Source organism: Cavia porcellus, unplaced genomic scaffold, assembly GCF_034190915.1.
Source record: "Cavia porcellus strain 051 isolate PalLab524CR breed Dunkin Hartley unplaced genomic scaffold, mCavPor4.1 scaffold_5, whole genome shotgun sequence".
In the NCBI taxonomy this organism is placed as follows: domain Eukaryota; kingdom Metazoa; phylum Chordata; class Mammalia; order Rodentia; family Caviidae; genus Cavia; species Cavia porcellus.
In genome coordinates, this window is record NW_026947488.1 from 49,234,954 (window position 1) to 49,256,715 (window position 21,762).

The 21,762-nt window shown below is 37.3% G+C and overlaps 1 protein-coding gene and 1 pseudogene across 2 annotated transcripts in view; one reads left to right on the plus strand and one right to left on the minus strand.

Moving 5' to 3' along the window:
* Atrn (attractin) overlaps positions 1-21,762 on the minus strand; it is a 151,503-nt gene that overhangs the window by 78,297 nt on the left and 51,444 nt on the right. For both annotated transcript variants that reach the window (XM_063248768.1, XM_005008351.4), the window contains 3 exons: positions 20,719-20,924; positions 19,372-19,540; positions 398-488 (listed from right to left, as the gene is read on the minus strand). In XM_063248768.1, coding sequence (XP_063104838.1) covers positions 398-488; positions 19,372-19,540; positions 20,719-20,924 — 466 coding nt within the window. The remainder of the gene's footprint in view (positions 1-397; positions 489-19,371; positions 19,541-20,718; positions 20,925-21,762) is intronic.
* LOC106029045 (E3 SUMO-protein ligase PIAS2-like) lies at positions 7,496-10,460 on the plus strand (annotated as a pseudogene).

Consider the following 21,762-nt stretch of genomic DNA (forward strand, 5'->3'; position numbering starts at 1 on the left):
CACTTTTCTTAGACTTCCTCAAATGAGATCTTGTATAGAATAAAAGGACTTGGAAAAATAAAGCTGCCCCATTCTACCATACACCTACAAAAACAAGGAAATGAAAATGATTATTCAGTCACATTACAATGTGGTTGTTCTTGTCTAAACTTTGCTAATGGGCATAAAGGTTAATCTACACTCATTAATCATCATTCTTAATCATTCGGACCACAGTCATAGGTTAAAAAAACTTCAACTTCTGTTTCTATTTACAACTTAACCAATTACTTAACCTCTCCCCCCAGCTTTTTCCAATTAGAATCAATATTGACTACTTCTTCCACTATACTATACATAATGACACGAAGGAGTAGCTGAGTTTATAGTTCAGTGCAAACCTTATATAATCTCTTACCTTATACAAGGCTAAAGAATGACCGTATCTCACAACCACATTGTTCACAGAACGGTTCAGTGGAAGCCATTCCTTAGAAACAAGGTCATACCTACAAAACAAACAGTCCTATTTTTACCCAAAAGCCAAATCAGAACATCTGTACTCTCTTATTTGTGATATAATCCAGCTTGGAGATACTCACTAAAATTCCCATACATATAGAGAGGAACCTTTTACACTGATAACACACCTGAAACCTAGCTCACTGGACATGTAAGAATTCAGAAAGGGAAGCTGAACTACGCAACCCAGACATTTAAAATAATGAAGAAAATAATGAAGCTTTGGGGTCAGGAGTTTAGCTCAGCAGCACAAGCATCTGCCTAATAAGCACAACGTAGTGAGTTTAATCCCCAGTATCAAAAAAAAAAAAAAAAAAAAAAAAAAAAAAAAAGAACAGAAAGAAAAGAAGATGAAGCTTCTAATACCTCCCCAAAACATCTTATACTCACAGTCTAAATCACCTGAATGCTGCATTACACAGCACTAACAGGACATACATTACTTACTGTAACTTTTTCCTCATTCAAAATGAGAAACTGAAAACAGTACTGAAAAAGGAATAGTAATTAAGTAAATGAAAATTACTAAACTTTTACCTGACTTTTTGTTATTGCTAAAGGCAATTTTTAAAAGATTTTTTTCAGATAGGGTCTTACTATGTAGTTCAGGCTGAACTTGAACTTAATATATGTAGCTCAGGCTGGCATCGAACTGCTTCAGGTTCTACATGTAACCATCAATCACCACGTTTAGCATATTTATCTGGCTTTTAAGAAAGGCAGAACAGGGCTGGGCATTTTGCTCAGTGGTGTAACTATCTGCCTGGCAAGCGCAAGGTTGTGAGTTCAATCCCAGGTACCAAAGTGGGGGGGCAGAATACCATTACAGTATTTCAATTATATTATGAGTATATTTTGAAATACAAAACTAACAAAAAGAAAATGATTTATACTCCTTTCATGCAATTCACATTTACTCATGTATTACTGAAAATCATACTCAGTATCTTAAAATATGTGCTTTCGTTTTTTTTAAAATCACACTACTTCCATTATAAAATCATAGATGCCCATTACGAAGAATACAAACAATGTAAAAAAAAAAAACAGCTAAAAGTTTAAAAAAATGATCCCACATTCCATCATCTGGAAATAATGCAGCAGTAAACATCATTTCAGACATCCTTCTAAGCATATACACAGAATAGACAAATTAACAAAATACACAAAGGGATACTATCTTACATACTATACTTAATTTTTTAATGGAAAAAAAGAAACCAAAGGGGAGCAGGGATTATAGCTCAGTGGCACAGTACCTGCCTAGCAATCATGAAGTCCTGAGTTCAATTTCTGGTACAGAAGGAAAAGAAAAGAAAAGAAAAAACAAACGAACGAAACCAAAGGGAAACCAATGCCATTCTTAAACTCTAAATCTATCTGGAAACCAATGCCATTCTTAAACTCTAAATCTATCTGGGCATGGTGGCACATGCATGTTATCCCAGCACTCAGGAGACTGAGGCAAAAGATCACCATGAGTTACAGGCCAGTCTGGGCTATCCAGTGAATTCAGTGAGATCCTGTCTCAAAACACACAAAATACAATACAATACAATACAATATAAAATAAAACATTAAGTTTATCTGAATAGTTCAAGTTTTTAAAAAATTATGAAAAATGTTATTACATTTCAACAAGGCTGTATAGCATTTATCATAATTGCCTATCAGTTAAAATAGATTGATAAATTATATATCCAGGTAATTAATTATACAGACTAAGAATAAATATACTCAAGCAACATCAACATAAATCTCAAAACAATGCTGAGTTAAAGAACCAAACTACAGAATATTGTTTTATTATAAATTTATTAACTCAATACATTTTTACATATGCTTAAAGTATAAAGAAATTAAAGTGAAGTGTTTTTTTGTTTTTGTTTTGTTTTTTTGGTCGTTTTGAGACAGGGTCTCACTAGACATTTCAGGCTGGCTTTGAGCTCACTTTGTAGCCCAGGCTGGTCTCGAACTCACAACAATCCTCCTGCCTTAGCTTCCCGAATGCTGGGATTACAGGCGTGAGCCACCATACTCAGCTCAAGAAATTAAAATCTATAAACAACTGATAGCAAAATCTGGATACTGATTATCTCTGGATTTTGAAAAGCATGCACAGGTCAACTGTACTAGCAATGTTTTATCTCCTAACTTGAGTGGAGAATGCATTGATATATCCATTATTTTCTCTAAAACTTTCCTTTTGTCTTAAATACTTTACACATGATTTGAAGCAAATATAACAAAACAATGGCATCTACTAAACACGAATAGTACATACATTTGTACCAGCCATTAGGAATATTTTTGGAATGTACCACTTTTAAGAAATATGTAAATAATTACTTAGACTTTGGTTTTAATTTCATAATTATTCAGTAACTAGTTTTATTAAATACCTTATTTTATTACATAGACCAAAATTACTAAGTATTGAAATTATACACAATTTTAGACAAAACATACTAACTTCCTGCTTTGATCACTGAAAAGCTTAGTATTTATATTTCCAGTCCCATTTTCCCTGATTTTTGTTATCTAACTTGCACAGTATCCACGTTCATCAGCTTCCCTCTTGACCTCTTCAGCTCTGAGCTGGCCAGCTTCCACTGCCAAGTGGTATTTAGAGTAGCACGCACCCTTCACCGACTTTCCTTCAAGACGTCGCTTGCTCGCTTTACAGGTGAATGACATCTCGGCTGACTCAATGTGTAAGGTCCTTCATTTCTCGCAGGCACTGCTCCCTTGAATGCTACTGGTATTGAATGTTGTTATGAAGAAATCCAAGATTTTTCCACCTTTTATTGGTTTGATTTCCAATCAGGAAGTCTGAAGATTTCTCAATCAGTCTCATTCTCTTTCCCTCTCCTTTCTTTTTTCTTCCTCTTCCTCTTTTGTCTGACTCTGTTGCCTTCTTTTTTCTATCTCTTGCTATTTTTTAAAGATACAATGCTGCATTTTATCAAAGTAGAAATGACTTAAATCCATCCTGAAAAATGTTTTTATAAAATGCATTGAATACCACTCTAACAATCTGATAGAATTTTGGCTGTGTATGGTGTTTCCTAAGGACTTCCAACACTTCCAACCACACACAGACACCTTATGTACCTATAATCTTGAGAAAGAAGGAAAACTCGGAAAGCATAGGAAAAGTCTCTAGATGCTCCAATCCATGACTCTTTCAAGTGGCATGCAGAGTGCTTGACCTGTATCTTAATGCATTCTGCTCCTCCTCAGTCAGCTTGTTAGCCCTAAGAGCTGGAGATACCTAGGGGCTGACAGGGTTCCCTAACCAAGCTAAGGTGAACTCCCAAAGATCCTTATACAACAGCAGTCAATTTTTTCAGACCACAGAGAAGCAAATATAAGACAAGGACAATAGTAATAAAATATAACGTTATACGTTCTAAGAAACAAATGAATTCTATTCCCTCTCAGAAACAATAGAACATTAAGCAACTACTTCTAAGACCCAGACAAGCAGGTAAGCAAAGACAAACTTCATCAATTTAGAAATAAGTGTGTTCCACAGAGCTGCTGCCACCTCTCACTAGCCCTAGATGACAGCTAGCAACTCAATGACCGCTACGCCACATGTCACACGCTCTACCATCCTCAGTGGTCTGGTAACCTTTGACAGCACACAGTCACTACAAAGATCACAGAAAAAGCTCTACAGAGACTGGACCTGACCTCACCTGGTGGGAAGCACAGAACTTTCCCTGAATCTTCCTGAACAATAATGAGCTTTATTCTAAAAGTTTCTAACTTGACCAGATGAAGTCTTCTCACTGTGAAACTAAAGTTTTCCTGAAACAACTTGTGCTATTTCAATCCATGTATTCTGTTGACTAGGTTCTTTTCTTCAGGGACATCTGTTACGTTAACATTGAATCATCTCCTTTCGTGTGTTTTTGCCTTTATTTTTTTCCAAACCTTTTCATCAGTATTCATTGGAATTATCTCATCTGTCAGTTATTCAATTTCATTCTAGTCTTTGTTGAATCTATTTATTTCTGTTTCTTTAAGTCTATTCTTTCCCATTTCATCTTATTGTTATTATATTTTTGTCTTTTGTCTTTTCTGAAATGAAATTCTCATTAAGTTGATTTATAGCACAAAGCTAGAAAGACTGTCCTTGAAGTTCCTATTTTACAAACTGCATTCTTTTTTATTTTTTTCAACATATTTGCATTAACTACAATGTCACTGCTTTCATTTTATCAGACACAGTTTTCCACATGTTTTATCTGCAAAATACAGGTGACTTTAAGAATTCTATTCCCTACACAAGTATACTGGATTGCCACTGGAGCTTAGCAAGTAGGCTAGTTCTTTATGTTCTGAAGTCTAAAAAAATGTTGGCTTGGAATGAAGAGATACATAATCTGTTAGAATAAAATACCCAACCTCTCCTTGCCTCTGAGAATTTGTTTAAGTGTCCTACCATAGAGTGCAGATTATATTGTAACAAGGAGACAGAAGCCCTGAATTTGAAGCAGTCAACCATCCAAGCAATTTTCTCATTTTTCATTTTATCCTCCTTCACATCAATTTCTCCCACTCTTCACTGATAAGAAACCGGCAATGCCCACTCAGTTTGCTTCTTTCTGGATTTGGGGCTAGTGAAAACAATTCCCAGTGTGACTTCTGTAAGATACACAGTATTCACCCCTGATCTCCTGTGAGTCTCAAAGTTCTTTATATTACCTAATACTCATTTTCTTATTTGGTTACCTGTTTCTTAATTTCTTATACTTTTGTAAACTTTTTTTTTTAACTTCTTGAGCAGAAGTTCAAAGGAAGGAAATTTGGTAATGACACTTCAACTGGCATTCTTAACCATGAAGGCCAAGACCATTTATTCTGCAAGAGACCCACTGGGTGACATAAAACAGGAACTGCTTTTAAGACAACATAAAAGTTTTGGATTAACGGGATATGAGAGAAATAGAGAATAAGAAATAAAGACTGTAAGACTACACATTTACAATTGAAGTTCCAGAATACTACTTTGTTTTGGTTTTTGTTTTTTCATTTTTTTGTACCAGAGATTGAACTCACAACGCTGCACTTGCCAAGCAGGCACCTGTATGGCTGAGCTAAATCCCCGGCACCCAGAATATTACTTTTAAAAGGAATCACTACATTTACTTTTCATGGAAGCCAGTAAATCATCATTTGAAACTATACTAATATTTACATGAAATATAAAGCTTTAAAAATCATGTTTCAATAAAGTACAAATACAAAGAAAAAAGTTTCAATCAAAAACACAAAGTTGGAAGCACAGTGGGAGATGTCTGCAATCCCAGAACTTTACAGAACTGAAGGACTGCAAGTTTGATTTCAGCTTGGGCAACTTAGTGAAATTCTGTCTCAAAATAATGGATGGAATGAATGAATGAGGATATAGCTCAGTGCAAAGGCTCTGGGTTCAGTTCCCAATGCCAGGCAGAAAAAAAAGGTTCAGAGGTATACCAGTCAAATAACAAACAAAATGTTACACTGATACATCCAGAAATAAATATTTGTGAAGCAAATAAACAATACACTTGCTCCCTGTGTAATAGTACCATCTATGAGTTAACCCTAAGCTGAGTGAATAAACAAAGTCCCTAGCTTTTAAAGAATTTCAAGTGGAAAGAGTAGAAAATCAGTGTGCATGATAATGTACAGAAATGTAATTAAAGATTATCAATACTGCTATAAAGAAAAACACAAAGAACTTGTCTGAACTGGATGGTCAGGAAAGAGCTCTCTGGGAAAATTAAACTAAGATCTAAAGGATGAGAGATCAGTCCTGAGGTAGAGCAGGACAGTCTACATAGGGGGAACAATAAATGCAAAGAAAGCCCTTATCAACAGGATGCATCTGGTGAGTTCTAGCTAAAGAAAGAGGGCTGGTGGGGCAGTACAGAAAATAAAGGCAAGGACAGAACAAACTGTACCTGGGAAGGTAAACAGTGGTCAGTATACAGGACCACTAAATTTAATGGGAAGACAGCAATTGATTTTCTTTTTCTTGTCACCGGGAATCAAACTTGCACTTGCCAGGTAGATGCTTATGCCGCTGAGCTAAATCACTGACCCAGCAATAGGTTTCTAAAAAGTAGTAAATTATATGAGTTATATTTTAAAATCTAATTTCTATTTAGAAAACAGATTAAGAGGAAAGAATATAGGGTTGAGGATATAGCTCAGTGGCATAGCACCTCCCTGGCAAGAACAAGGCCCTGAGTTCAATTCCTGGTACCAAAAGAAAAAAAGAGGCAGGAATCGTAAAAAGTAGGTAGAAGATGACAGTCTGGGCATAAAAAAGAATAAAAATGCCATGCATTTGGTGACAGCTGATGAGGCTTGATACTGTACCAAATGACTCCCAGATGTCTTGCTTCAAGAGAGAGAATGGATGCCAGGTACAAGGGTAAAATCATATAGAAGGTAACACGCATTGCTGTAATAATATCTAATAATAATATATCTAATAACAGTGTAACAACAGAAGGAACACTTTCTCAAGTTTAGCTTCACCTTTTCTTTTCATAGTGGCAGCACTAGAAGAAGTCAGAAGTGATTAGATTTGTGTAGGTTTGTTTTCAAGGCAGATTTGCTGGCATACTGCAATAGGGAAGACACCTGGATGGGTCCCCACAATCTCTGACTGGCTGGCATTTGCACCCAAGTGTGAGGAGGACAATCACTTGCTTTTAACTAGCAGACTACTGCAAGTATAATGGGATGTCATTTCTCTGAGTCATCCTACTCACAGACTCAGTCAAGGCTCTACTTGTGGCCCAATGAAGTTAGCAGCCATATTGGTGAGACCCAAGGGACAAGGAACTCAGGGTGGCTTCCAGGAGTTAAAAGCAACAGCTGTGAGTTGAGAGTCCATAGCTAACAGGAAGACGGGCCCTCACTCCTATAGCCACAGGAAACTGATTCTACCAGCACTGAGCATGGATTTCACCCTCAGTTGAGCTTCTAGATGAGAACACAGGCCAGGTAACGCTGACTGCGCTGAACCCAGGTTCCCGAACAACCAAATTCTCAGGTAATAAATGCATGCTATTTTAAGCTGCTAAATTTATGGTAATCTTTTATTTAACAAGAGCTATGTAATATAGATGCCACTGCGGAGTGTGAAAAAAACCAAGACATCCAAGATGATGCTAAGACTTCTGGCTGAAGTAAACAGAAAAAGATGAAGTGATTAACTGAGATAGGGAGATATGGTGAGTTTGCAATTCCTATTAGATAGACAAAAGATTAGGGGTTGACAATACATGTTCAAGTGAAAAGTCAAAGGTACAGATATAAATTTGAGAGTCACCAGCATAAAGGCCAAGTAACTACTTAAGAACACAGACTAAAGATAAAGCTAGATACAGATCCCAAGCTGAGCTCTGGGGTACACCAGAAATCTGTCAAAGGGGAAGCAGCTGAAAAGTCCAAGAAGGAATAAGTAGCTAGAAGAATTATCTAGAGAAAATGGCATTCAGGAAACCAACTGGCAAAGTTCTTAAAAGAGAGAAAGACTGACTGTCAAATGTCCATCCAAACAAGTACTAAGAATGGACAATAAAGAATTCTATTCCTCAGTCACACTGGCCACAATTCAGGTGTTCAGCACTGCATATGGCTAATCACATGGGAACATACAAACAGACCATGACTTCCACTGAATAGCACTGATTTGCAGAAACAGAACATGCAATAAATGAACACAGATTGTAGGTAAAGGGTAAAAGTGGTGGTGGAAGTTTGTGGAAGTTCTTTGCCAGTGAATTTTTATCTTTCAAAATACAAGTAGGAGGCTACAGGTGGCAGTGTCTTCAGCAGCTCCCAGTGCAGGATGGTGCTGGAAATGGTGGTGTCACTGGTGGCAGCAGCAGGAGGGGAAGCAGTGCCCATTGAGGGTACAGCATGATAGATTTTGAAGAGTTGAGGAATACTGTTTCTAGTTTTATAGTTTCTGAAATGCAAGTGTTACTAGGCTTCACTGCACAGAATAAAAGTGGATACAAGCATGATCTCCTGATGAGGGCCCTGCATTTACTGAATAGCACCAGTAGAGCTGTGGTTCAGATTAAAATCCAAGAATTATATAGATGCTGATACCCATAGACTCTTGAAAGGCTTCCTGATTTATCTACAATCAACTCATCAGTTTTCTTGGCCAGGGATATAGATCAGTGGCGCAGCACTGACCTGGCAAACACAAGGTCCTGAGTTCAAATCCTAGTATCTCCCCCCCCACACACACACACCAAAAAAACCTATCAATTTCCAGTTTGGATGGTAACTCATCACCTGTAGAACCTGAGTTGGTTGTGGCTGAAATCAACACATAGCCTTTACCTTCAGTTACATCTCACTAACCATTCTCTCCTGTTGGTTCTGGGCTACTTCAAGATATTAAGCCCACTGCTGAAATGCAGCAACCATCTTCTCAAATTCCTCCTGTCTATCTTGATGTGCAGTTAAAAAATACTTGTCCTTTTATGACGCCCTTGATGTTTCTCATCAAGTTCATAAGAGTAGTTCAAAGTGCTATTCAACAATTTCAGACAAATTTTTTTATTTTTGCTTTTACCCCTCAACAAGTTAAGAGAGTGATATGCAGACTGATATGCATACCTGGATTTTTTTTTTTTGCTAGATGGTCAGAGAGCTTACACAGTTCAAGTTCAGCTGAGACTTTGCCTGGCAGAGACAACTTGTCCTCAAGACAGTAACTATCCCAATAGTCTATGTATAAAAGTAAATGAGGGGGGAAAAAAGTAAACGGGAAGCTGTTTCCATTGCCTGGTTACGCACCACCACCCAAAAATGGGATTGAACAAAAGCACCCTGGTTGCCCCTTAAATATTGCATCTTTAGTTAGGTTGTCCTCAGCTGTGCCAAACAAGATTTCTATTTCTTGGGATCTAAAATTGAAAAGAATTATTCCATGTCGATATATTTTGTACAACAACTAACATCAGTGATGTTTTTATGGAGATTAAAAATAAAAGATATTATTAGAAACCCTAATCACTCCAGAGCACTAATTAAAGAAAAACTTTCTGTAGATCCTGATAGTGACATTGCTAAAACCAATCTCTGGGTGTTTTTGACTTGTCCTATAGGGAAAATGAAACTAACAATGCCATGCCGTGCTGTAATATGTACACATCTGCAGTGCTTAGATGCTGTCTATTATTTACAAATGAATGAGAAGAAGCCCACCTGGATAGTTCCTGTGTGTGACTAAAAAGCTACCTATGAAAGTCTAATATTAGATGGGTTTTTTATGGAAATTCTCAATGACTGTTCTGATGTAGATGAGATCAAATTCTAGGAAAACGGTTCTTGGTGTCGGTGAGACCAAAGAAAGAAGTTATGAAAGTATCCAGCCAACCATGCATAAAAATAGAAAGTTCAAGTGTCATCAGTAAGCCTTGTTCAGTTACTGCAGCCAGTGAGGCAAGCAGGAAGAAACAAAACATTATGGGCCTAACAACAGAAAGTTCTTCTGATGAGGAGGAAGATTTTTTTTACTAAAATGAAATGCATCTCTATGTCAGAAATAAAAAGCAACCCAAGCAAAGGGGTTCTCATGTATCGGCCATCTTCTTAAGGGTGCCCAATGTGATTTCAGTTGACCCTGCTGCCATTCCACCTCCATTAACAGAATACACAGTGCCATTCCACCACATACCAATATCAAGCACGTCATCAGATGTGCCAGGTTTGGACTTTCTATCTCTTATTCCAATTGATCCCCAACAATACTATTCTTCTATGTTTTCAGATAGTCTCACCTCACACTTAACAGGAAGCAATACGTCTGTCACCATTACTACCACCATGAAAGCAGTACTCATGTTAGGTCACCCAGCAGCAGGAATGAGACAAGGGTCATGACCAGCAGTGGAAGTAGCACTCCTGACATCATCTCATTGCACTAAAGAAGGATGTGCTTGATTCTGGGAATCAATAATCAAAATTACTTTTTCTTAGATCTCTGATCCATGGAAACTTTTTTGGGGGAGGGGCAATTTGATGTTTACTGAAACATCAGATGGATTCTTTTGCTTTTTGAGAGATGAACACAGATGACAGCAGCAAGAACCAAATGACAAGCAAGGACTTCTTAGCCATGCTGCATACTGAGCATCAGATACATTCAGCCATAAACAGTCTTGAGCAGTGGATTTCAGTGCCATACTGTTATGGTTTGTGTCCCTCCCAAAGCCTGATGCAGTCATGGGATGGGTTTCTAGATTTTGTGATTGATTCATAGTCCTGCAGAGATTATGAGTGTGAGTGCTACAACCACCGTAGGGTCAGTAGTCTACATACAATAGAAGGGACAGAAAGAGTCTGCTCCTCCCTCTTTTTACTCTTGTTTTTGCTATCTTCTGCAGTCATGAACTTGCCTTTCACCATGAGCCATCCTGTCTTGGACCCAGCAGATTATGGACTGAAACTTCCAAAAACTGTGAGCTAAATAAATCTTTCCTTCCTGTTTTGGGAATCAGGTATTTTGTCTCAGCAATGAGAGAAAAGTAACCAAGACACATATACCATTGGATGGAGTCTACATAACATTTTAAAAAAATTATTGTATAATAAACAGCAATAAAAATCATGCATATATTTTTTAGGAACACAAACAGGAAATAAAACCATTGGCTAAGAATAAAAACAGAAGAAAAGGTCATGGAGATTTGTAAAATGAAAAAAGGGGTAACAGAGAGAAAAGACAGAATTGATGGACTTCTGTGAGGCTCAAAGATTTTTGGGTCTGGAGTATTGAGAGGAAAACCTAAAGAATTTGGAAAGTGTGTCAGGTGAGGTACCCTGCAAGTATAGTCAGACGGTATGTGTGTGTGTCGACATGCACATGTATGTATGCATGCATGTATGTGTTTCTTTTTCTAGTACTGGATTGGACCCCAGGGTCTCATGTATTCTAAGCAATTGCTCTGCCCCTAAATTATACCTGCAGCTCTTTTTATATTTTGAGAAGAAATCTTGCTAAACTAAATTGTCCAGGCTGGCTCTGAACTTGAAGTCCTCCTGCATCAATCTTCTAAGTAGCCAGAACTGTTGGTGTCTGCCACCATGCCTGACTGAATGGAATGCCTGAGCAAGTGATTAATCCAGGAAGTTCTCTCTGGACAAACATGCCAGAAAGTGAGATAAGACACGGAAAGAAAAGCTAAGCAAAAAGAAGGATGCAGCTGAGGTCTAGCTTTGGCCCGATCCCAAGTAGAGCTTGGTTTTAGTAAAAAGAATACTATAGTTTTCCCACGCAGAAGCAGCATGAGGCCCTTCTAATTCCATGTCAGTCACTGGCTGCAGGCTGCAGTGAACAAACATCCTGGTTTGCTCAGGACTGAGAAGTTTCCTGATAGGCAGGACTTTTCCGTGCTATACCTGAGAGTCCCAGATAATCAGGAATGGTTAGGGGCTGTCCCATGTATAGGGCATGACCTTCTATGTATTCTGGGTAAGATGGTTCCAAAGTGCTAAGAGAATAATTCAAAGGAGATAGCTATAAGCTGACAACAACCAACTTTCACAGCAGCTGGTGACTAGATGCACCAGCCAGGTAAAAGTGAAGAGCTCTAGGCACCTAGCACAGCAGGGGTTGGCTGGAATGTATAGAATGCACAGAAATGAGATTACTGATAAGAACACAGTCTAGGAGTGCCCAAAGGAGTGATATGCCTGAGGCAGACTGGACTGAAGAGATGGGCTAGCCTCTGAAGAATTATGGGGCTTTCTCTGACTGCCCAGCAAAGAAATGGGAGATGGACAGCTGTCTTTCCCCCAGTGGCAGAGTGTGTATAGGAGTTCAGTATCAACCAATCTATTGCAAGTCTTCCAGAGCTGTTTGTGCCAGTCCAATGTTGTACTGAAGAATCTGCTTTAAATCTGTGTATAAAACTGAAATAAAAGGACATTTTAATTTTATATTAAGGCCCTGTAACTAATGCGTGCCTATAATCCCAGCACTTGGGAAGCTGAGGCGGAAGGATCATGAGTTCAAAGCCATTTTAGTTTACATAGTTCTAGGTCAGCCTGGGGACCCTTTAGCAAGACCTTGTCTCAAAACAAATGAACATCATTTTAGGAAAACATCTGTATTCTAGGAAAAGAAAATAGCGGCATCTACGGTATACAGAAAGAGGAAAACCTGGCAGAGGAGTAATCTTGACCTGACCATCACAAGCATCTCATGAGAATTTATGGGGCTTGAACTAACACAGCAGCAATGAGACAGAGCTTGGGCCAGTTTTACTTGAGAGACACTTTAAAAATGCAACTATCAGTCCCAGTGATTTACTGACTAAAGGAGAAATGAGGGAGAAGGAAACTGAAAGAGGACTTCAACATCTTAGCATGATTGAGTAGTCAGGACAAAAGTGATAGAATTACTATGAGGATTAAGAGTAAGAAAACATCTAAGATGACACAGAGTATCCAGATTATTGCTATTGAAAATGATTGTCTTCAGACACTGCTTGTTTTCTGCTAAAATGTATGCATTTTGAAGAAGTTGTATGGATTTTCCAAGGGCAATATATACACAAATCATGAATTATGCTTTCAAATCCTTCTAGGAGAATATTAAATAAATGTAGTACAAATTTCATATAATTAATTTTAAGATCTTTTTTTGGTTGTATTTTGGCACATGACTGCTATAATTAAGCCAGAAAGAAAGAAACTTTAGATTTTAAGAAACCTACCACCTAATTTTACAGATGAGAAATAATCTCAAGAGTCAGTCTGGGCTACATAGTGAGTCCAAGGCCAGAACTACACAGTGAGAAATCACCTCAAAAACAAACAAAACAAACGTCAGACACTGAAATTTCTCCAACTAGATAGACTAAAACTCCCATCAAAGATAGTAGTTCACGCCAGGCATGATGGCACATGCCTATAATCCCAGCAATTGGGAGGCTGAAGAGGAAATATGGCCCAGAGTTTCAGTCAGCTTCAGCTACATACTGAGTCCAGGCCAGCCTGAGTAACACAGTGAGATTTTGTCTCAAAAACAAAAACAAACAAACAAACAAAAATAGAAACAGCAGTTCAGTGTATTTTAAAACCTCACAAGAAAGAAAATTGATTGCATTTACCAGCATTTTTTGTTCTCTGCGTTTTTCTGTCCTCTTCCTGAGGTTCTAAGATTCTTTCTGTTATCATTTCCTTTTATTTAAATACATTCCTTTATTATTGTTTTAGAAAAAGTTTAATGACAATAAATTATCTCAGTTTTCCTGTACCTAAGAATGTCTTGATTCCATCCTCTTTCCTAAAAGATATTTTCACAGGACACAGAATTTTAGGTTGACTTGAACAGTATACTGTTCTTTTCAGCGCTTGAAGAATGCTGTACTATACTTCTACTCTTTTGCTTTGCTTTTTGGTACTGGACTTAAACTCAGGACAGGACAGGCACTGTGCTACTGAGCTCTATCCTTCGCCCTTGTGCTACAATCTTCTGCTACCAAGGCTTTGGGAAAAAAATCTGCTGTCATTCCAATTATGTTATCCCTATAAGTAAGATGTTAGTTCTCTCTCATGGACTTCACAGTATTTTTCATCTTAATTTTTCAGAAGCTTGATGCTGGTGTGTCTTGGCATTTATTTTTTTTTTGTCTTTTTATCGGTACCAGGGATCGAACTCACGACTGCCTGCTTGCAAGGCAGGTGCTTATACCGCTGAGCTAAATCCCCAGCCCCTGTCTTGGCATTTATATTTTGGGGCTTATACTATTTGGAGTTGGCCTAGATTGTTGAATCTATAGATTCATGTCTTTTGTCAAATCTGGGAATCTTCAGTTATTATTTCTTTCAATATTTTTCCAGAAATTCTTTTTCTTTCCAAGATTCTTCCAGAGACAAAAATTTAAATTTTTTTTCAGTATAGGACTGTAAGTCTCTGACCTTCTATTTGTTTTTAAAAAATATTTTCTCTCTATTGATCAGATTAAAGAATTTCTATTGTTCTATCTTTTCTATGGTTCCTCTTTCCCCTCAATTCTGCTGTTGAAAAACTGATTTTTGTTTTGATCACTGTATTTTTCCAGTTTTATAATGTCCATTTGATTTAAGAGACTAAAACCAAAAGAAATAAAACAAGACACAATCAAAACAAAAAAATGAACATGACACAAGACTTCAAAAAAGATAAAAGGAAATCAATAATGGCTACTATAATGCCTTTTGTTATCTCCAAATAACTGCCCATACTATCAGGCATAAAAAAGTCAAACAGAACAGAACAGAATAAAACCAAGCAAAATAGAACAATGAAAACAATACAGGTTTTCAAAAATAGGATATAGATTAACAATGGCCACTGCCTTTTCCCTTTAGACATCTCCTCTCTTTTTAGCTTCACAACATATAATGCATTTTTGGATTCCGCTAACTCCTTTGGGAGACAATCCAATGTTCACCCACATGTCTCTGAATCATTTCACCCAAGAGCATGATCTCAAGTTTACCTACAAAAGCCTCCAGGTTATTTATTTATTTATTTGGTGCCAAAATCTGAGAGGTTATTTTTCTTTATATCTGAGTAACTTTCCATTGTAAAAAATGCCATATCTTTCTTATCCATTCTGCAGTTGATAGGCAAGCTACCCTACTTGTTTTCTGATTCTCTGTCACACAGAGATTGTTTTCTCTCCTTTTAGTCTATGAATTTCCTTTGGAGTTAAACGTGTTTCTTGAATCAAGCATACGGATGTATCTTATCTTCTGATCCACTCTGCCTGCATTTCTTTTTACTAGTGAATTGAGGCCATCCACGTTAATGGTTATGGCCAACATGCACTGCCTCATTTCTGCCATGGTATTGTCTACTTTTCCCAGCTGTCTGTCCTGCCCAGTGATCCCCCTCTGCTACTGTTTCTGGAACTGTGGTATTTCTTATCACTCTCTAGAATGTCCTTCAGTAATCTTTGTAGGGTTGGTTTGGTAGTCATGAATTCCTTCAGTTGTTGTCATGGAAGTATCTTGTTTCTGCATCAATTTTGAAAGATCGTTTTTCAAGGCACATCAATCTGGGTTGGAAATTGTTTTTTTTCAGAACTTGAAATACTTTACTCCAAGCTCTTCTTGACTTGATGGTTTGTGTTGAGAAGTCTGTCGTGATTTTGATGGGTTTTCTTTTGGGTGATCTGTTTCTTTTCTCTAACAGCTTTTAATATTCTGTTCCCGTGTTGAATTTCTGGGATCTTTGATTATTATATGTCTGGGTACAGATTTACTTTGGTTATGGCTAGCTGAGTTCTATATGCCTCAGTTATCCTATACCACATCCTTTTCCCGTGTTTGAGAAGTTTTCTGCTGTTACTTCTGTAAATAGAATTTTAATGTCTTTTGTGTTGACCTTTGCTTTTCCATTGACACCTATTAAGTTATTTTGCTTTGCGTTGTCTTACAGTCACTGAATTGTTATTTCCTGGTTCCTTGTTATTTTTAAGAGATCTTTCCTTTCAGGATCACAAGCTGCAAGCTTCAAAGTCTGAAAAAGACTATTTTCAGTTTCTTTCAAGTGGTTTTGCCAACTTTCAATGGAGTTTTTTAATTTCTTGGATATCTCTTTGAATCTGTTTCATACATTCTAAATTTCTTGTATTGTTCATTCATGGTTTCCCTCATTTTCCTATGCTCCTCTATGTTTCAAACTATGTCTTCTTTAGAGATGCTTAGCAATTTTTATTATATTTTTCATTTCTTCTTTTACCTGAGATAGTATTTCTGTTCTAATTTCTTTTATAGCCTCATAAAGTTGCCTCTTTACTTCAGTTGCCTTCACTTCAGAAACTTTAGGTGTACAACTCCCAACCCCTTCCATGTGTGAGTCCAGGGATTGCCTTTTGCTTTTTTGTCTTGACATTTTCTTGGGTTCTTCCAAACAAGCAGGTTATGAGGTCCCAGGTACTTCCTGTGTTGGCTACAATTTCTCCAGAACGTGACTGTTCGGTCCTCCTGGCCAGTGCTGGCTATAGGTATCCAAAGGTGGCCACTAGCTGCTGTTTTTCCCAGCCTGGGCTGGCTTCCTGGAGTGCGTGCGAGCACAGGGCTGGCTGCTGCCTTCCTACTGAGCTGGAACTGGTTACCAGTGGGCAGCATCTCTCCATTTGATTTTTTCTTCTTTATATTTTCTATTTCTTTGGTGATACTTTTTTTTTTTTAAGAGACAAGGTCTCAGTATGTAGTCCACGTTGGTCTTGAACTTGTTACATAGCCCAGAATGGCCTCCCACACTAATCATCCTGCCTTAGCCTCCCAAATGCTAAGATTATAGGCATGTGCCATCATGCCCAATTCTTTTTTAGTACTTTTTAAAAACTTATTTTTTTTTTTCAGTAACCACAGTTTACAATCACCTTGGGGAATACATGTAGGTAATACATCATGGTTCTTTTCTTTTTTAATCCCCCCTGCTTCCTCTAAATTCATTTTTGTTCTTATTAATATTATTAATCTTATCACTGTGTAGCCCAGGCTGCCTCAAACTCACAGTGATCCTTCTGTTCTAACTACCCAAGTGCTGGGATTACAGGCATGTGCCACATGGCCAGCTCTGACTTCCTACATAATTTTTTTTTTCAAGTGCATACAGTTCCTCACTGTAGCATTCTTACAAAGACTGCTTCAAAATCCTTGTCAGATAATTCTAACATGTCATCCCAGTGTCAGTATTTCTTGATTATTTTTTCATTCAAGTTGCTATTTTCCTGGTTTTTGGCATGACAAATGATTTTCAACTGAAATCTGAACATTTTGTATATCATGCCATAAGAATCTAGGTCTTATTCAAATCATCTGTCTCAGTAGGCCTTGTCTGGCATTACCCCAGTGAGATGGGGAAGGTCGGCTGTAGTTAATGCCATTACTGTCAGGTGAAGATAAAAGTCCAGGTTCTCTATGTGGTGTGCACTGATGCTGCAGAAGTGGGAAAGGTCTTATTACTGCCTAGTGGAGATGAAAGTCCAGGCTCCCACTGGCATTTTTCATGACACTCTAAAGGAGTTGGGGTATCTCATCACATCCTAGAGGCAGACATCTAAGTTTTCCAGCCAGACTTTGGCAGCTCATGTGGGTAAGGAACCACATTTCTGTGGTGTTTGGCTGAAGAAGAGTTACTCATATAAGCTTTATCTTGAAAGAAAGGAAGGAAGGAAGAAAGGAAGAAAGGAAGGAAGGAACAAATAAACTTTTAAAACTTAAATTCTTAATTTCTGTCCTCTCATTCTGGATTTTTCTAGTTCTGATTAGATTGCTCTTTCATATCATATACCATTTTCTCACTGCACTAATATTGAAATATAATTGCCATTAGTTTTATGAGTATATTTTAAAATGTGTAATGCTTTCTTGTATGAATAGAGTTAGACCATTTTCTTTTTTCTCATAAGAACTTTCTATAAGATTTAACCTTGGTATTTTTAAGTAAACTTGTTCCTCCTTGTGCTTTTCCAGGGGTATCCAGGTTTAGAGTAGTTTCCCTAAGTTCTCACTTCTCAAGTCCTCTTGAAAGGCAGCTCCCTTGTTGAGATCTCCTGGCTCTGTTCCCTTCAGATAGTTATCTAAACTTTCTTTTACTTTGTCTCTATTGTCCTTGTACTGCTCAATTTGAATTCATCTCCAGTGTTTAGCCTCAATGTGGAACTTGCTTCTGCACAAAAATTTAAGCTGACTCATTTTGAGAATAAATAAGTCACAAACTGTTCCAACCCCTTTTAATCCTAATGTGGATCCCTTGAACTCACTCTACTACTACAAAATGCAAAACTCAGAAATCACACTGCTACTCTCAAATCAGTCTGCTGAGCCTCTTCTCACCACTCTGGGTCCTAGGGAACTCCCACTGTTCTGCTTTGCTCCTTGCTGCACAGACACTGACACCGCACAGGTCTGGAGCTATTAATAGCTCAGCACCATCCAAAGACAAGGAACAAGCTTGGCTATAGAATTTATCACTTATATGTTTGGATTTTGCTATCCTTGCTGTCCTGTATATTTTTGTTGTTGTTGTTGTTTGTTTGTTTATTTTGAGATAAGGTCTTGCTATGAAATTCAAGGTTGGCCTTGGGCTCACTTTGTAGCCCACACTGGTCTCAAACTTGCAATGATCCTTCTATCTCAGCCTCCCGAGTGCTGGGATTACAGGAGTGCACCACCATACCCAGCTTGTCCCCTGTGTTTTAAGAACTATATTAAGGGGAACTGAAAAACTACACCACCATTACTGTAGTTCAGGACCTCCAAAAGGATGCCAATGTTTTACAATCTTCATTAATGGAAAATGCCTAGAAAATTTCCAGACCAAAAAATCTACATGAGAAAGTGCTTATTAAGTTAGTCTAAAATTAGAAAGTGCTTATAAAGTTAGTTTGTGTAGTTAATGGCACTATGATTATGTATATTTTTTCCCTTCAAAGTAAGTGGCACAAGATAGTAAATGGACTTTGAATGTTGGAGGATATAAGTGGCATGATTTACATTATCAAATTATAAATTCAAACCATTTGATTTATGAAACTATTAATTTAAGAGAAAGTAACCTCATATTTATATAATCTACTATATGTACCTAAAATAAAATGTTACAATTTTGATAGAATTTTCAAAAAGGTAAATTATTATGACAATGAATTTTCTGCTACTCCCAATTTCAAAAACTCAACATATATATCAAGAAGGTTTAAAAGACTACTTCCAAAATATTAACAAATTTTTCACAGGTAGTAGATTTATTTTTCTTCTTACTTATCTATATTTTATAAATTTTCAAAATCCTGAACAAAGCTTCTTGCAAAAATATTTAAGACAACTTACGCTAGAACCATGTTGTAATCTGAATGGTTGAACATATAACCCCCAACAATCCACATTGTATTTCCATTCACCACAGCTTTATGAGATGCTCTAGGGAGCTTTAAATTCGAATATTCTTCTCGCGTCCAAAATGACTGGTTAGCTGGCACAGGAACTGAACATCCAGGACCTAATAAAACATAAATTAGCCTTATAAACTGCAGCTTGAAAGTTTATTTCAAATTTTAATCATCTGAATATAACAAATATTTAAGGAATATTTTGTCTTTCCTTTAGCATCTAAATATCAAGCAAGTCTCTTTTTGCTTTTAATTTAATTCTAGGTAATAACCAAGGGTAATCTCTAATAAAATACAAAATTACACACTAATGATAACTTGGCCATACCCAGGTTACATGTTTTCAGTAATGAAAAACAGGTCTTAGTGGAAAGACTACACAGAAGAATTATTTATTCAGCAAGGGTTGGTGGCACATGTCTGTAATCCCAGCACTCTGGAGGCTAGGGCAGGAGGATCACGATGAGTTTGAAAATAGCTTGGGCAACATAGTGAGTGCAAGGCCAGCCTAACAAAACCTTGTCTCAAAAAACAAACATACAAGATTATTCAAATAAAAACTTTAGGGTTAAAATGTAACAACTAGATCTCCCAATAAGAATAAAAACTATCTTCTGGCAAAGTAAGGAACTTAACTGAAGAAAGAGACTTCTTTCTTGGGAGTCTGAACTGCTGCAACTTCTGTTAGGTGGAAAGTACTCAAATTCTCAGGTATTAACTCAATATCAGCCAAATCCAACAAACCAAAGCATTTAAACAAGCACATTTCCTTTCAAAATCAAAAGGTCATGAGCAAGGTGTAAGTATTTAAAAAGATTACTAAATCAGTAACAACTGTCTTTACTCATTTCTTAAAGAATTCTCTACGACTCCTTCAATTATTTCTGTAGATAATGCCAGTAAGTGACTGCACCAAGATTCTAATGTGTAACTGATCTCAATTTTCTCTAAACTTAGGGGAACTTTTGAAGGAACATTATTGTCAGCTCTTCTTCCATCTTCCAGTTTGGTTCTCAGCTAGTGTCATCTTACAGCTGAGGCCAAATCATCTGACTTTCACAAATGAGTTACAAAAAATATCAACCCCTCCACAACTCAAAGGAGACCACTTTGGCATATGTATGAAAATGAATGTAAGAAGCAGGACAAAGGGATGTGAAAGTTTAAGTGTCACCTGATATTGGTTAACACACACTACATGGATGCTGAGTATGAAGTCAACTACAATTTATTAAACAGAAAACATTTTGTGAATTGAAAGAAAAATGTGTATAGAAAAGGTGCTTACCCTGCCACTCAGATAAGCAGGAGCATCCTCTGACATTGCTTGAATTGCAGATGCCTCGATGAGGAAAGCCACAGTTGTCTGTACAGTAAGGAATGTCACATGATTCACCTGTCCAGTTTTCAGAACACTCACACTCAACAGTGTTGCTGCTGTTACTGATCTTACAGACTCCTCGGCCTGAGCAGTTGTTCGGACACATGTCAAAACTATAAAGACAGTGGAGAAAACTAAATCAACATACAGTAATGTGCCAATTAATTTAGTAAAATTCCTTCTACACAAGTTTTAAGGATCATTCTGTCTCTTCTGATCACTCACAAATGGGGCCATTTGATATTGCATAGCTAGGGTACTCGACATACAAGTCAGCAAATCAAATCAACTATGCTGGATCCTAAGAAAAGAGTAGTAAGTAACTCATCAAGTTTTTAAAAATTGTAAGAGAAGAGATTGTGCAAAATTATTCAGACTTAATTATTTCAGGCTGGGAGACCTATTCTTGTAGCCTATTAGTGCTGAGTGTGACGTAACAGTAAAGTTTGTACTTGCAAATGGGGAGTGGGGAACTGCTGACACGCATGGTACATAAAACCCTGAATAATTTCGGAAACTTGTAGAATTGTTGAGATTGGCGTGGTAGAGCATGGCTATTCTCAAGCACTTGGAGGTTAAGGCAGGAGGACTGTTGCAAGTTTGAGACCAACCTTAGCTACAAAGTGAGCTCAAGGCCAACCTAAAGTGCACAGGGAGACCCTGTCTCAAAAAAAAAAAAAAAAAAATCATTGAAGATCAGTGCTCAGACTGATGTGTTTAAAGTTTCTTAACAACTGTATCTACCTGATTTCTGATGAGAGAAAGCAGGCTAATTTACCTTAATTTACAAATTTAACTATATTATGTCATATAACATGAACTTTGATAATCACAACTGCCAACATTCTGAAATGACATAATTCAGATTTTAAGGAGGGGGAGATAAATGCACTATCATGATACTTTAAGTATATAGATTTTCTACTACTAAATATATAACAACTGCTAGAA